We start from the raw sequence: 16158 nt of genomic DNA on the forward strand, positions 1-16158 counted from the left end.
CCCGTCTGCGGTCAACTCCGGGGCCGCACAAGTATCCAGTCACATCTGCCATTTACAGATGTACCTCGCCCGCTTTTCAGTGCAGTCATCCGAGCCCAGGTTTATGTTCCCTCCACCACACTCCGGTTCTCATGTTCTTCCTTGGGAAGATTATTTACCCACCCTGTGTTTTAAGATAAAATTCTGAACATAATGTGTTTTTTTTTTTTTTTTTTTTTTTTTTTTTTTTTTTCTGAAAGGCTATTTAACATATTTGTGTAAAACATGAGCATAATTTTTTTTATTTCTGTATTTGCGCTGTGATAAAATTTTAGATATGGCCATGTTCAGATGTCAGTCTGCTGTGTGTCTGCTCACCGTCCTCTATACTGACGAAAAAATAAATAGCCCCATAAAAAAACATTTAAGTTGGTAATCCAAATCCGTATGGTCCTGATCTTGGCTCTTTGCAGGTCAAAGGGCATTGTCTAATCCATTCTCCCCGCTACTTTCTCCAGTTTCGCCATCCGCTGCCTGCCTTCCGGCGTGCAGTAACCGCCTGGGAGAATCCTTCCATCTCTCGATGGCTGCTTGCGTATGTCGCTGCTTTCTGGATTTGGTCCAGGATTTATCAGCATTCCCAGGACAATACTGGTATTTTTCTCAGCTTGGGCTGATTGAAATAATTGTCCACTAATGGAACTTTCTGTTGCTGGGTGACTCAATTAGCTGCTGTGAATAATTGTGCTCGGGGTCCATGTGTTGTTTCTGCAGAGGGATCTGTGTGTTCCTGACTCTGTATCTCCGGGTAGATAGCGGATAGTACGTATAAAATATTTAAGACTGAAGGCTATTAGAGGCTTGCAAACCTTTCACTTCATGAAAGCACAAGGTCATCAAACTGGAAGCTGAATTCTCTAATTATTGCTATTACTGCAATTATCATCCTCAGCTTTCTACACAATGTCATAGATGTTGGGAGCTATCCAGATAAATCCCCGGATCCAGCTGAACTCTCTGCATCGGATACCTTCCTCCATTGACATTGAGAACAGCCATAGTGGTCAGCCTTATTCTACTCTCTGCATCCCACTAAAATTACCATTGCCTGTTCCCTGCAGCACCCTAAGGAAATGACTACCAGTACGTGTGGTCATACAGATGATTTAATGCCCATGTGATAGTTAGGTCCATATATATTTGGTCAGAGACAACATTTTTCTAGTTTTGGTTCTAGACATTACCACAATGAATTTTAAACAAAACAATTCAGATGCAGTTGAAGTTCAGACTTTCAGCTTTCATTTGAGGGCATCCACATTAAAATTGGATGAAGGGTTTAGGAGTTTCAGCTCCTTAACATGTGCCACCCTGTTTTTAAAGGGGCCAAAAGTAATTGTACAGATTAAATAATTGTAAATAAAATGTTCATTTCTAGTACTTGGTTGAAAACCCTTTGTTGGCTATGACTGCCTGACCTAACTATATGTGCACAGACCAGGACTGCCTGAGCACAGGTTACTGCTTAGGGCGGCTATGTGCACATGTTGCAGAACTAGCAATTTGCAAGCGTAATTAGCTTGCAGAATGCTAGCGTTTTCTAAGAGATCTGTAGCATCGCTTGGAGAACTGATTGACAGGTTGATCACACTCGTCAAACATAGTGCTTTACTAGTGTGACCAACTTTTTACTATTGAGGCTGCCTATGCGGCATCAGTAGTAAAAAGATCTAATGTTAAAAATAATAAAAAATCGTGTTTTTCTCACCCTCCGGCGCCCCGTGCAACGTTCCCGATCATCGCGATGCTCCCTTTCCCAGTAATGCCTTGCAAGACCTTTGATGAAGTAGCGGTTTCGCGAGACCGCTAAGTCATTACAGGTCCTTGCCGCAAAGCATTTCTGGGAACGGGAGTTGGCGGGAGCATCGGTAAGGCTGCGCGGGACTTATAACCCGATTTTTTTTTTTTTTTTTTTTTTTTTTTTTTTTTTTTTTTTTTTTATACGGGGATATGGTACCCACTGCCTGGAGGAGTCTCCTCTCCTCCACCCCCTGGGTACTATCCGGAAATGTTCTGCTTACTTTTCGCATGGTGGGCACAGCCACGTGTGGAAACTAAGCAGAACAATGCATTCCTATGTGGGCTGAATCGCCGCGATTCCGCAGAATAATGATCATGCTGCGTATTTTTCCGCAATGCGATTCCGCCGCGGGAAAATCCGCAGCATTAGCACAGCATTGCGGAATTCCATAGGATTGCATGGGATGCTTTTTCTTTGCGTTTTCGCGGCAAAATCGCGTGTTTAAAACCGCCGCGATAACTCAAAAAACCGCAACGTGTGAACGCAGCCTTAGTCCTAACACTTAAACCTCCTATACATGAGACTTCATGTTGGCTTAACCCATCTTTATCAAGAACGGTAAGTTCGGCCTACAGGATCGTGTATGGAAGCATCAGACTATTGATTGTTGGAGTTAAGGATCTGGCATGTCTGATTTCAGACTGATGATACTTTGTTCTCACGGAGATAAGCTGCTCTAAGTGATTTCTAGAAGTGTCTCTCTTTCGTAAAGAACACAGGAGCGCTTGACCAAACGAGTGCTCCTTTAGAGAGACAGCCGAGAACATCTGGTTGGATATTTGGCCAAACCATCGATCAGCCAATAATCTGTATAGTGGTCTTTAGAGGGTCTCTTAAAGGTCCATATTCTCGTAACAATATTACCCCAACTCCAGAGCCACAAAACAGGTCAAGTTTTCAGGATTACCTTAGCATTGACCAGGTGATGGAATTATGCAATGATCATCTGGGTCATACTAAGGAAATCCTGGAAACATGACTCATTTGTGGCTCTGGAGGACTGGAGTTGAGGAACACTGCTCTAATGGGATTTAGAGAGAGGCCTTATTCATTTGGGTTAGCCTTTTACAAAGAAAGTTTGACAAATTTTCCATTTTTAAATGTATTTAAGTCTACAGATATAAAACAAATTCAAGGTGCAATTTGAGAGTCTCCGTTTAAAAGACTTGATCAATCGGAAGGGACTTGGACAGGGGTTGTCTACCTTTCAGGACCATTTTACACATTCACCGTGACACAGGAGTGTTTAGTATTTTTCTTTTCTTTTCAATCTGTCTTTCTGAGCTGATTTATGACTTCAGAACACATCAAAGTTTGAGTGTGCAGGGGAACGAAGAGCTGTAAAGGCAAATATTTTAATGAAACCCAATTGTAAAATTGATTTTTGACACCAAATACATGCATTTAAAAAGTAAACTTTCATAATATATTTCCTGCTGATCTGGACGCATGATGCAATAGTGCATAAAGAGCAAAATAAAACTTGTGGTATTTTTTTTATTGTGCTTTTCTGTTGCAAAGATATTGAGAAGTATTTTGCACCCATTGAATTAAATCCCACTTAAACTCTGCAAAATTTCTGAAGTAGTTTTAACTGGGGGCTTATACTTCGTTTTCCTGTTTGATGCTGACCAATCATAGTCAAGTGGTAAAACTTGGGGAAATATGCAGGTTTCTCAGTGTGTGAGATGTAATCATACTTGTCTGCTGTGCTCAAGCAACTTATTGCTCTAATGTGAGATCAGGGCTGTCATTACATCTCGCACAGGAGGAGTCTGGTCTGGGTATGGCTGTGTGAGATGTAATGAAACCCTGTTCTGATCTCACTGAAGAGGGATTGCAAGTTTAGCACAAAGTAACATAAGTGTTATTGACACATGTCCCAACAGGTAGAGTAATGGGAAGGGCAGTACTGTGAAGGTGGCTGCAGAGAAATGGAGAGCTTATAGAAGGGTTTGTATTGTGACCCAGCTAAACTCTGCTGTGATGCTTCTTGCCCTCACCTGCACCTTTTTTGAAATGTGTTGGTCATCCGTGCCTTACTCCAACATTTTCTAATCATGGAGGAGGTTAGACTGGAGGTAAGACTCTGACAATACATCTCACACTAAGAACCCTGGTCTATGCTATTCATTGTGTTCTTTTTCTGCTTTGCTGTTGCCTGATTATGATTAGTCAGCCTCATACAAGGAGAATGATATGCTTCACAGTGAAAACTGTGTGAGAACGCCCACTAGGACTTAAACTATTTGGCACTTTATAAGTTAACAAAAATTAATATCTCTGCAGTGAGGAAGCAAAATTTTAAAAAGTTATTTGACTCTGCAGCCACTATTACATCATGTCCAGTTCATCAAGAAATATTTGGTGGATGTTCGCTCTTAATGGCCACCCATATGTCCTTTTAATGACCTGAGATATAAGCAAATGGCATACTCCTAGGAGAGAGAATGCAGCATTTGTACACTAGAGCCGACACCCTGCCGCATGAACCACAATTGTTGTTTGCATTGACCTTTGCTGTTTAATCCCTCAGATGCTGCTAACAGTGACAGTGGCTTCTAGATGGTTAAGAGTATGGGGACTCTATATTTAACCCCATTGGCACCCTGAGATTGCAGTTGTGTAGTCCTGATGGTTGCGATGGCAATCCAAGGGCCAGTACTGGTCTTAGTCCGACATCTATAATGACCTGTTCAATTGCTAAAACATGGGTTTGCTGCATCTACTAGTGAATTGGTAATCTGACCTGGTAATGGTAAGGCTGTACAGTCATGGCCAAAAGTTTTGAGAATGACACAAATATTATATTTTCACATGATCTGCTGCCCTCTGGTTTTTATGTGTTTGTCAGATGTTTTTATCACATACAGAAATATAATTGCAATCATATTATGAGTAACAAAAGGTTATATTGACAGAATGAGTTAATGCAGCAAGTCAATATTTGCAGTGTTGACCCTTCTTCTTCAGGACCTCAGCAATTCTCCCTGGCATGCTCTCAATCAACTTCTGGATCAAATCCTGACTGATAGCAGTCCATTCTTGCAAAATCAATGCTTTTATTTTGTCTGAATTTGAAGGTTTTTGTTTCTCCACCCGTCTCTTGATGATTGACCACAAGTTCTCAATGGGATTAAGATCTGGGGAGTTTCCAGGCCATGGTCCCAAAATCTGTTTTGTTCCCTGAGCCATTTAGTTATCACCTTTGCTTTATGGCAAGGTGCTCCATCATGTTGAAAAAGGCATTGTTGATCGCCAAACTGCTCTTGGACGGTTGGGAGAAGTTGCTCTTGGAGGACATTCTGGTACCATTCTTTATTCATGGCTGTGTTTTTAGGCAAGACTGAGAGAGCGCCCATTCCATTGGCTGAGAAGCAACCCCACACATGAATGGTTTCAGGATGCTTGACAGTTGGCATGAGACAAGACTGGTGGTAGCGCTCACCTGGTCTTCTCCGAATAAGCCGTTGTTTGGGACATCTGGAAAATCGAAAAGGGGATTCATCAGAGAAAATGACTTTACCCCAGTCCTCAGCAGTCCACTCCCTGTACCTCTTGCAGAATATCAGTCTGTCCATGATGTTTTTTCTGGAGAGAAGTGGCTTCTTTGCTGCCCTCCTTGAGACCAGGCCTTGCTCCAAGAGTCTCCACCTCACAGTGCGTGCAGATGCACTCACACCTGCCTGCTGCCTTTCCTGAGCAAGCTCTGCACTGCTGGTAGCCCGATCCCATAGCTGAAACACTTTTAAGAGACGGTCCTGGCGCTTGCTGGTCTTTCATGGGCGCCCTGGAGCCTTTTTGGCAACATGGGAACCTCTCTACTTGAAGTTCTTGATGATGCGATAGATTGTTGACTGAGGTGCAATCTTTCTAGCTGCGGTACTCTTCCCTGTTAGGCCATTTTTGTGCAGTGCAATGATGACTGCACGTGTTTCTTTAGAGATAACCATGGTTAACAGAAGAGAAACAATGATGCCAAGCACCAGCCTCCTTTTAAAGTGTCCAGTGGTGTCATTCTTAATCATGACAGATTGATCTCCAGCCCTGTCCTCATCAACACCCACACCTGTGTTAATGGAGCAATCACTGAAATGATGTTAGCTGGTCCTTTTAAGGCAGGGCTGCAATGATGTTGAAATGTGTTTTGGGGGATAAAGTTAATTTTCTAGGCAAATATTAACTTTGCAAGTAATTGCTGTTAAGCTGATCACTCTTTATAACATTCTGGAGTATATGCAAATTGCCATTAGAAAAAATGAAGCAGTAGACTTTGTAAAAATTAATATTTGTGTCATTCTCAAAACTTTTGGCCATGACTGTATCTTTTTATTTTTGTGATGTGTTTTGAAATTTTGTCCTATAGTAGCCATTTTTAATTTTAGTGTTAGGACTCGCAAGTGTGGGGACCCTTGGCGTGGGTTGCGAGCTTGCCTATTTTGGACAAAACATCAACCAATACCTCATGTAATGTATTTCTTATACATTATTCATCATATTTTTTTATTGCACTTTTTTCCATTGTATATGCAGCCAGGCCCTTTAGTGTTGGTTGGGTGTATTGGGGTGTCTGTCCTTATGGGGTGCACTTAAAATGTGCAGACCAGTCCACCTGATCTTAATGCAGGTCAGCAGGTGTCTGCTGATGAGACGGATACTTCCATCAAGCTGCATTTGCTGTCACTGATAACAGTGATAGCAGGCGCTGCTGATGGGACAAGTAGATTCTCGTCAGCCGACGCCTGTGCTCAAACTTAAAAAATAAACCTTTAAAATTAAATACATATTCAAATAAAAATAAACACATAATCCCCTAACAAATCGCTGATGCCCTTGTTTCTTCTAAAAAAAAAAAAAAAAAAAGTAACATAAAAAATAACTACATACTCACCTTAACACCCAATGCCCATGTCTCTAAACAATCAAAAATAATAAAACATATACTCTCCTGTCTGCCATAGTCCACGTGATCCAGTGTCCCACGGCGATCTCGCTTGTAGAACATTCACTGTGACTGCTCTAAGGCTAGGTTCATATTTGCGGCTGGGCGAGCTGCGGATGTCCTACGTGAAGCTCTGCCCACGGCCGCACCTCCTCCGGTCAACTCCGCCTACGGCCGCATACTTCTGCATGCGGCTTGCGTACCCTATGTTTAGCATTGGGTACGCAGATCGTGCCGCAGTATGCGGGTGCCTCCGCATGCGTCGTTATGACGATGCGGCGACCCACATCAAACGCACCATGTTGGAATTTTTTTTTTTGTCGCATCGTCAAAACGCTGCATGCGGAGGCTTCCGCATACCGTGGCACAACCTGCGTACCCAGTGCTAAAGATAGGGTACGCAGGCCGCATGCAGAAGTATGCAGAGCTGACCGGAGCTTCATGGTGGTAGTCTGCAGCTCGCCCAGCCGCAAATGTGAACCTTACCTAACTGGCTGTCAGTTTCATACTGATAAAAGCGTCATCACTTCTGCAGTGTATAGTCCTGTGCTGCTGTGGGAGAGGCCAGCTAATGAATTTGTGTGACCACTCTCATGGCAGCAAAGCGCTTCACAATGCAGGAGTGACTACCTCCTGTGTCAGTGTGTAGCCAGCTGTCCTTGAGAGCAGGCACATCAGGATCGTTGTGGGACATTGTGAATTATCTTCTCTGCGGACATTGTTTATTTGAATTCTGTTACAGGAGATCATGGCTTCAGTGGATTGAGCGATGATGTGAGTATTAAATCTAAACTAAACCATAAAGTAGTCGTCAGTATAATTTCAAAGAAAGGGCTTTATTCTGTTTTTTTTTGTTTCATATCATCACTATGGGGTTAGTATTGGGAGGCTTAGTGCCGGATTTGGCGCATCTTTCTGGGGTGGCTGAGAGCTGATGGTTTTTAGTCTAGGAGGGGGGCCCGATATCCATGGCCCATTCCTAGGCCATTAATATCAGCCCGCAGCTGTCTGCTTAGCATTGGCTGGTTAGATTTTATAGGGAGACCCTACTTCATTTGTTTTTTTTTTTTTTTCTGGGGACCCCCTGTAAACTAGCCAGTAAAGGCTAAGCAAACAGCTGTGAGTGGTTATTATTAGCCTGGGTACCTTTTATGGCTATTGTCTCCATTCCAGAATATTAACATTAGCCCTCAGCTATTTGCTTTCCTTCTGCTGGTTATGAAAATTATGTAGGAGCCCACACAATTTTTTTTTTTTCATTTGTAAAAATTAAGTTATCGTGGTGCACACTGATTTCTGCATGTTGCTGTTAGGTTACAGCCTATGTTCATTTATATTCGTTTGTAGGCTGGTGACTGAGTTTATATTTAACTCTTTACTTACCGGTTTAGTAATGAAGGTGTCTGGCTGATATCTCCATTACTAAACCTAGGGCTTGGTGTCAGCGATAGCTGCTGACACCGTGCCCTAATCCCATTACCCTGATGCTGCCACTGCATCAGAATGAAAAGCAGGTGTTGAACCAGGAAATTACATCACAAAACATTTTTTTTAAATATCTTTAGTTGGGTTAAAAAAATAAACATGCATTGCTGTACAAAAACACGTGGCAAAACGTGCATTTTTTCTGCCAAGAAATGCCGAAATCTTGCAGAAATTTCTGCAAGCAAATACTCGAGGTGCGCTTTTGTAGCGTTTTTTTTTTTTTTTTTTTTGTTTTTTTTTTTTAAATGCAAATTTTCAGCTGCATTTTACATAACCAGCAAAGTCTGAGATATCAGAAATCTCATGCACACAGCTTGTTTTTTGTCTTCAGGATTTTGTGCTTTGCATGTTTTTTTTTTTGGCCACTTATTTCAGCGGTTTTCACCCATTGCAATGAATGGGTGGTGAAAAAACGCAAATATCAGGTTGTGCTGTGTTCTTTGTGCCAAAACCTGATTCTATAGGATATCTTTTTTTTTTTTCTTTTTTTTTTTCTTCTTTCAACGCTAAACTTTAGCAGCATGCACAAGAGACCTATCTAGCATGACAAAACAGCACATAAAACAGAGAAAACGTGCTGGAAAAAAAAATGCCTAGTGTGAACTTACCCCTAAAGTATGGGCGTCATTAATGGGCTGTAAGCCTGACGCTGCATCACAAATAGCTGTGTGACTGGCGTCCTATGCAAGCTCCACCTGAGTGCATGTTTAATACTACATAGCCACCCCCTCCATGAATTGGTAGGTTTGTAAGTGGCTGTTTTGCATCAGTATTTTGCACCTGTGCTGCCCCCTGCCTTTATCAAGGGGGTCAGCTGCATTGGTAATCTGACCGGGTGTTCGTAAGGCTGTATCTTTTTATTCTATGGTGGTTTTTGAAATTTTGTTGGCCTCTTCAGATGTTAGCAACGTTTTAGTTTCATTCCACTTTGCACAAATTTCTGAAAAGCACCTAAATGGTTAACAGACTACCTGACAGTTTCGAATATGCTCATTTGGGTGGATATCAAATTGGTAATCCTTATGGGGGGCTTTATAATATAAAGGTCCTCCAAAGTTGTGTCATGACTGAATTGGTCCCTTAAAAAGATAAAAATAGGGAATTTTGTAAATTTCCTTGAAAAGAATTTTTTTTTTTTGAATCCTAACAAAATAAAAAATTGACATTGGTGCTGATGTAAAATAGACATTTCAAAAAAGCAATTTCCTAACTTACTCATAAATAAACCACAAAAAAACAATGTGTTGGAACATTTCTGAGTTATTTGGCTTGGTCACTAAGGTGGGCAGCTCTTTTTAACCAGGCATTTCCGTCTCTGTACGTGATGACTAGTGATGAGCGCAAGCGCTTGTTACCCGAGTTTGCCCAGGTGATGGAGTACGCACCGAGTATCGTGGGTGCTCAATGATGTGTTCCAGGCCCTGCTGCCCCGTGTTTCACGGTTGTGAACTACAACAAAATATAGGGGGATTGCCTGACAAAAACTAACAAAATCCCCCGTGTTTTTTTTTTTTTTTTTTGGCTGACTTGTGATGAACCCTCTTGAAAGTAGACGCCTGGCACACTCTGACAAAGCCTGTAAAGTACGGTCATGTTCACTCCATTTTCAATTTTGTATTGAAACATGAAAAAATGTGTAAAAATTCACAACGTCTGACCCGATCACAGAAGACCTAACAATAAAAGTTGAGGATGTGCAGTTTGTACATGTCTTGTGTACGTCTACATGGACATGTCATTCCATGCTCACCAGGAGTAAATGGAGGTTGAGGACGTGGAGGTGCTCACTGCCATTTGGATAATGATGTTCAGGTTGTCACAAGTTTTAGACGTTTTTATATTCCATACACCTTTAGCAGTGAAGGGAAATGGGCGACTCTAAGATGAGGATCGCCTGTGTAGTGCAGCCTCACCCAGATTGTTTCGGTGATGTAAACCAAGCTTAATGGTAGCCGGTTTTGGGGTTCCTATCAGTTTGACACCTCGTATACTTTGCCGCTATTGCTTGGGTCATGCTAGTCATTTTCCCATTTGATTTTCAAAATATCTAAGTTTTTGGTGTCTTCCAACAGGAAACCTGTAAAAGAGATTTTTGACACTGTCGAAAAGAATCTGTTGTGCCCAGCAGCCAAACACAGCGCAGCTTTATTTCTTAGTGCGTTTATTAGAATTGAGTCTGCGATGTGATTGGTTCCAGTGGCCAAGAGTCCATTTTTCTCTTAAGGCCCCGTCACACTAAGCGACTTACCAGCGATCCCGACACCGATATGAAGGTGTCAGGATCGCTGGTAAATCGCTATGTGATCGCTGGTGAGCTGTCACACAGACAGCTTCACCAGCGATCAGCACAGCGATGCCGAGCGCCCGGCATCGCTGGCCATCCTGTAAAAAATAGAATCAAAATAAAAAATAGTTATTCTCACCTTCCGACGTCCCGTTCAGCCGTCCTGCCTCTCTCCACGCTCCGGTCCCAGTGATCCTTTGCGAGAATGACCGCGAGATGTCACAGTCTCGCGGGATAACAAAGTCTCGCGGTCATTCGTGCAAAGGATCACTGGGACCAGAGCGTGGAGAGAGGCGGGATGGCTGAACGCGACGTCGGAAGGTGAGAATAACTATATTTTTTTATTTTTTTTTATTTTTTACACCTGATCGCTGGTCTCCCGCTGTCACACACAGCGATGCGTGCTGGCCAGCGGGAGACCAGCGACCAAAGAAATGTCCAGAGGTTTCTTGCAGCGATCAGCGATACCGGCAGGGGGGCCGCTCGCTGATCGCTGTCACACATAGCGATCTCGCTGGTGAGATCGCTGTTATGTCACAAAAGTTGTGACTCAGCAGCGATCTCGCTACCGAGATTGCTTAGTGAGACGGGGCCTTTAGACCGTGTCCTAAATCTGTCACATTTTTGAGTGGTGTAGATCTAGGTGTTTGTTAAATGATACATTGTGCTGTAGATGCGCCTTCAGAGGATGCCAAAACTTGGCCCTGGTAACAGTCAGCCATTGGGGTCCTCTTCATATCAATATTTTATTTAAGATTTTTTTTTTTTATTTTTTATAAAACTTCTCACTATACAGCACAATATAAATGTTTTGGAAGTATGGACTACTTGACCCCACCTTTAATCAACCAGATGGCTACTGTAGAAGAGCGACTGTCAGGTTTGGCAGGCACGGTCTGGCTGAATTGTTTGTTTTAGGGGTGTGGAGCAATTGCTATAAAGAGAGCAGGGGGGAAAAAAAAATTCTGATGAGACAACTACTTTAAATATAAAATCGTGGGTGACAGCAAATGGTTTGAGCAAAGCAAAATCTGCCTACTTGCTTTCAGGGGTTCATATCTTAATGTCCTGAAAGCGCTCCATCTTAAGCTACGTTCACACGGTCCGTAACTGGCAGCGCTTTGAATGCAAATGCAACACATCCGCTCCGTCCATAGCGCTGCCGGCTTTTGAATGCAGGGAATTCTACATGTCTTCATTAAGCCGTGCGGAATTACCGTGCCCTATACAATGTATGGGTGAGATTTATCTTGCGGAGACCTGCTGCGGTCTGGAAAGACGCGCCACATGTCTGTCTCCGCAGGTGATCTGCGGGCACCAGTGCACACATAGTGGACATGGGGTTTCTTGAAATCCCATCCACTGTGCTGGAACATGTGGCCACTGCGGGTTGGACGCTGTGGATGTACGTAGCGTTCAAACCGCAGCATTTACTGACCGTGGGAACATACCCATACCATTTCACTCAACTTCAAGTAAGCAAAGTGAGTGTAAAACATGCAATGTTTGACTTTTTTTTTTTTTTTCTTTTTGTGTTCTGTTTTTTTAGCCATTGTAATTAGAGTAGATACCGGTGCACGATTGAAAGTGCAATGATTTATTCTGCCTAATATATAATAGCATCTTTTTGATCTATTATAGGTTTTTATCAAGCACCTAATGTACGATGGAACACTTTATAAAGCCCCAAAACATAATTGCATGCTTGACAAAGACCTGTACCAGATAGAAACGTAACGATTATGTATTAGGCTGAATAAATGGTTTTCCTATTTGCAAATGACCACCCACTTGGGCACGGTCCACTGATATAGTCAGCCATGTAGGATTTCTTTGTTTATGGCCCTTACGCCCTTCGGATGAGTGCGGTTTGCCTCTCTTGTCTTTTTAGCTAGACAAGATGGAGACGTCTGAATCCTTTTTTTTTTTTTTTTTTTGACAATTGGAGGCCCATAGGGTAATTGAGAACAGTGCCTCTGATATGGTGTTCACAGTGCTCGGACTGGCTGCAGGTCTCGTGGTCAGAGCTAGTCGTCATCCTATATGTCTGAGGCTTCCCAGTTTAGGTCAGGACACCTAAAGTCTGAACGTATGAATCCACCTTTAGACACAACTAGTGGGGGGGAGGGGAGTACATTTCTATATATGTGGGTTGTTGGCTCAGCCATGTGCACTTCCGTCTTCCACCATCACAGAATCCTTACAGCTGACAGTCGCCGAATGAGTGAAATCCGTAACTTTTTCATGTAGTGAATGGGTTTTGTAACAGTCGGCATTCACATAAGCAGTGGCTGGCAGAAGGTTTTTATGGCAAACATCTTAAATAAAAGCCATTAGTGGGGCCTTATTGATGTTTTATGTGGACTTTAGATTGTCACATTGCTCACTTGTTTCTCATGCTTTGCTATAAACCTAGTCCTGGCAACGTCTGACATTCTTGTTTTTTGTTCTTTTCAAGGGAAAAATCTGTACACAAATGAGTATGTGGCAATTAAACTGGTAAGTTTGTATTCATCTTTTATATCATTTTTGAGCCATTGGATACTTGCATTATCCTGTAGTTTCCAATCTGTATGTTCAATATTTGTATGTTACCAGATTTTTTGGACTGTAAGACACACTTTTTCCCCCCTTACCTTGGTGGGATAATGGGGGGTGCGTCTTATAGTTGGAATGTACTTACCAGGAGTGTGGTGGCAGCAGGAGTCAGGCGATTCTGCAGGCCCTGGGCTGGGAAGAATGGTCTTCAGTGGTCTGATGCTGCAGGGCGATTATCTGACTCCCATACCAGACTGGTCAGGCAGTATTTGATGGTGCTCGGTGGTGCAGGGTGTTCACTGAATTTTTTTGTGGAAGCCCAGATACCCCCACACTACCATTGCTGCAATGCGGTGGCCTCAGGGGGGAAAAAAGGCTGCCAGAGTCGGTGCATATGCAGATTGAGATCGCTGCAACGAGATCTTGTCTCGAGATCCCAGGAGACGATATCTTGGTACCTAGATCTCAATCTGCGCATGCGCCGCCTGTGGCAGCCATTTTCCTGGAGGCCACCACATTACAGCAATGGATGTGCGGGGGGGGGAGGGGCTCCGGGCTTTCAAAAGACGTCAGTGGAGCTCCTGCACCGCTGAAGCTACCGCACCAGTTTGGGATGGGAGTCAGATCACCACGAACACCACCTGTGACCCCGCTTCACCAGCTCTGCCTCCCCCCCCCAACCCCGGTAAGCTGAATTCGAACTGCCCAAGACTGACCCCCATGTGACGCATTAATTTTTTTCCCCTATTTTCCTTCTTAAAAAGCTGTCACCCCCCCCCCCCGGGCCTATTAAAGTAAAAGAGCCACTAAGGCTGCATTTCTTATGTTTAGTGTCCCTTGGAACGCTGAAATCACTTTCCCGCAATACCTCTATTGGGTCAGGGAAGTATGTTTTCTCCACCTGACTCAACCGCCTCGCAGCCGTCCATCATCCCCCCTGTGGGTTCCGTGCGTCGCCTCCTCTCTTTCTTGTGACGTCACTGGCGCCTGCGCTCTGCAATCATTTCTCGGGCATGCGCCAGCGGAGGGAGATGGGGACAGGCGCAGAGATCCTCACTGCGTAGGTGCCAGGTTTCCCAGCCCCGCAGTGTGAATACATCATAACACACGGTGGGGTGGGATCTGCGGCCTCCGCTACACGCAGGCGCGATATCCTTGAATCACCTAATGTAAGGTCCCGGGCAGCGCACATGCCCAAGAAATGATTGCAGAGCGCAGGCGCCGTTGACGTCACAAAGAGAGGAGGCGGCGCACGGAGCCCAGAGGGGGATGATGGACGGCTGCAAGGCATCTGAGTCAGGGGGAGAAAATATACCTATATAGGCCCTGGGGAAGTGACACGTTCCCTTTAAAATTTGGAGTGCGTCATATGGTCCGAAAAATACGGTAAATGTGTGTTAATAGGGCTGTGGAGTCGGTATAAAATGGTCCGTCTCCTAAAATATATAATAAATTGGGTACAGTACTGCGATGCAGAATGTGCTGAATATTTTTTCATAGGAATTTGGGAAAGTTATGAAATGTCCTATAAATGGCTGTTCTATTCCTGATCTAAGGCTACATTCACACAGTGTTTTTGCTGCGTTTTTTGAGGATACGTTTTTCAGCTGCAAAAGCAGATCAGCTTTTTAAGAAACCGCATCACCTGAAAGGTTTTTGAGCTCATAGCTAATGTTTTCAATAGCAGAGCAGATTTCTAATCTGCTTTTATCTATCCATTTATCCATATCTGTCTATCCATATCTTATCTGTACCAAAAAGAATGAAAGCCGGGTAGCACACAGACTCCTTTTTTTAGCATCAGTCAGGTACACCACTTAGCTGCCCAAAAGGACGCCCAGGACAGGCATTGCTCGTCTTCAGTAACATATCAACATCAATTGATAGTTGGAATAAATAGACTGCATTCACCACATCTTCTTAAGGTGCAGGTTTCAAGTGTAGGGGTGTGCAGTATGAGGTTTTGCAGCAGCTGAGGTGTGCAGTATGAGATTCTGCCCCCCCCCCTAGTCTTGATCCTGGCTAAAACCGTTTCTTATTGATATGGCGAACCCTCAGGTAACCCTAAATGAAGGTCAATGGGGACAGGTGGCTGAATTGAAGGAATTGCTTAATCACCTATTTACCGTGACTAAAAAATTACAAGCTGAGGATTTAACTCCTGGCATTTTCATATGGGAGTGGAAGAACTTGCTATTTTGCCTGTCCCAAAGAGGAGATTTAATTGCAGATGGCATTTCTGCTTCAATGAAACGGAGAGAGACACAGCTATTGGAAAATAAAATTTTTCTGACAGCTGTTTATGACTGTGGACCCAAGTCATCGTATATTGCTTGATGATCAACAGCTTACTAAAGGAAAAGCTCTGACTGAGGTAGCAGTTAGGATGAGTGGCCTACAGGAGGACTGCTAGGCGCAAGGGAACTTGGGTCCTGACATTGCTACTGCTGCCATAACTTCATCCTCATCAGATGAGGAGTTTGACTTTGACAAGTATTTGGATGACATGGAGCAGGCAAAGCGTTGCTGCAAGAAAAAGATTTCACTCCGTCTCCTATAGCAAGAAGATTGACCATATTTCAGCAAAATGTTTCACTTACTCTCAAAGAAAAATTCAACCGTTCATCAAAACTGACTGTGCATGAGTCAATTCCTTTATACCCGGAAATTGTTAGAGATGTTGCCCATGTGGTTACGGCTTTGCCTCCAACCCAAGTTAGTGTAGAGAGGTTGTTCTCTGGCCTTAAAATTATTAGGTCAGATGTGAGGTCATCTATGAAGGAGGATCTGAGGATGCAATTCTATTTCTTAGAACAAATTCATAGACTGCACAAATATTATTTAGTATGTTTTTGTTGAAAACTGTTTTTTGCCACTTACATAGTTTATTACATAGTGTATTACATATTTACAATTTATTACAGTTTTTTGTGTTCTAAAGTTGTATTCCAATAAATATATATTATGTTCTATCTAAATGTCTTGATTATTGTATCATAAAAATGATTAAATGTCTGATGTTCACATTGTACTACAATAAATTTTTCACTTAAATATAAGCAATATATG

General features: G+C 43.0%; 1 protein-coding gene across 5 annotated transcripts in view; it reads left to right on the top strand.

Annotated features, from left to right (window-relative positions):
* The window catches only part of CSNK1G3 (casein kinase 1 gamma 3), a 160582-nt gene that overhangs the window by 54218 nt on the left and 90206 nt on the right, over window positions 1-16158 (top strand). For all 5 annotated transcript variants that reach the window (XM_073556828.1, XM_073556758.1, XM_073556697.1 and 2 more), the window contains exon 3: window positions 13010-13050. In XM_073556828.1, coding sequence (XP_073412929.1) covers window positions 13010-13050 — 41 coding nt within the window. The remainder of the gene's footprint in view (window positions 1-13009; window positions 13051-16158) is intronic.

Source organism: Dendrobates tinctorius, unplaced genomic scaffold (assembly GCF_039654945.1).
Source record: "Dendrobates tinctorius isolate UK_male_01 unplaced genomic scaffold, ASM3965494v1 ptg000003l, whole genome shotgun sequence".
In the NCBI taxonomy this organism is placed as follows: Eukaryota; Metazoa; Chordata; class Amphibia; order Anura; family Dendrobatidae; genus Dendrobates; species Dendrobates tinctorius.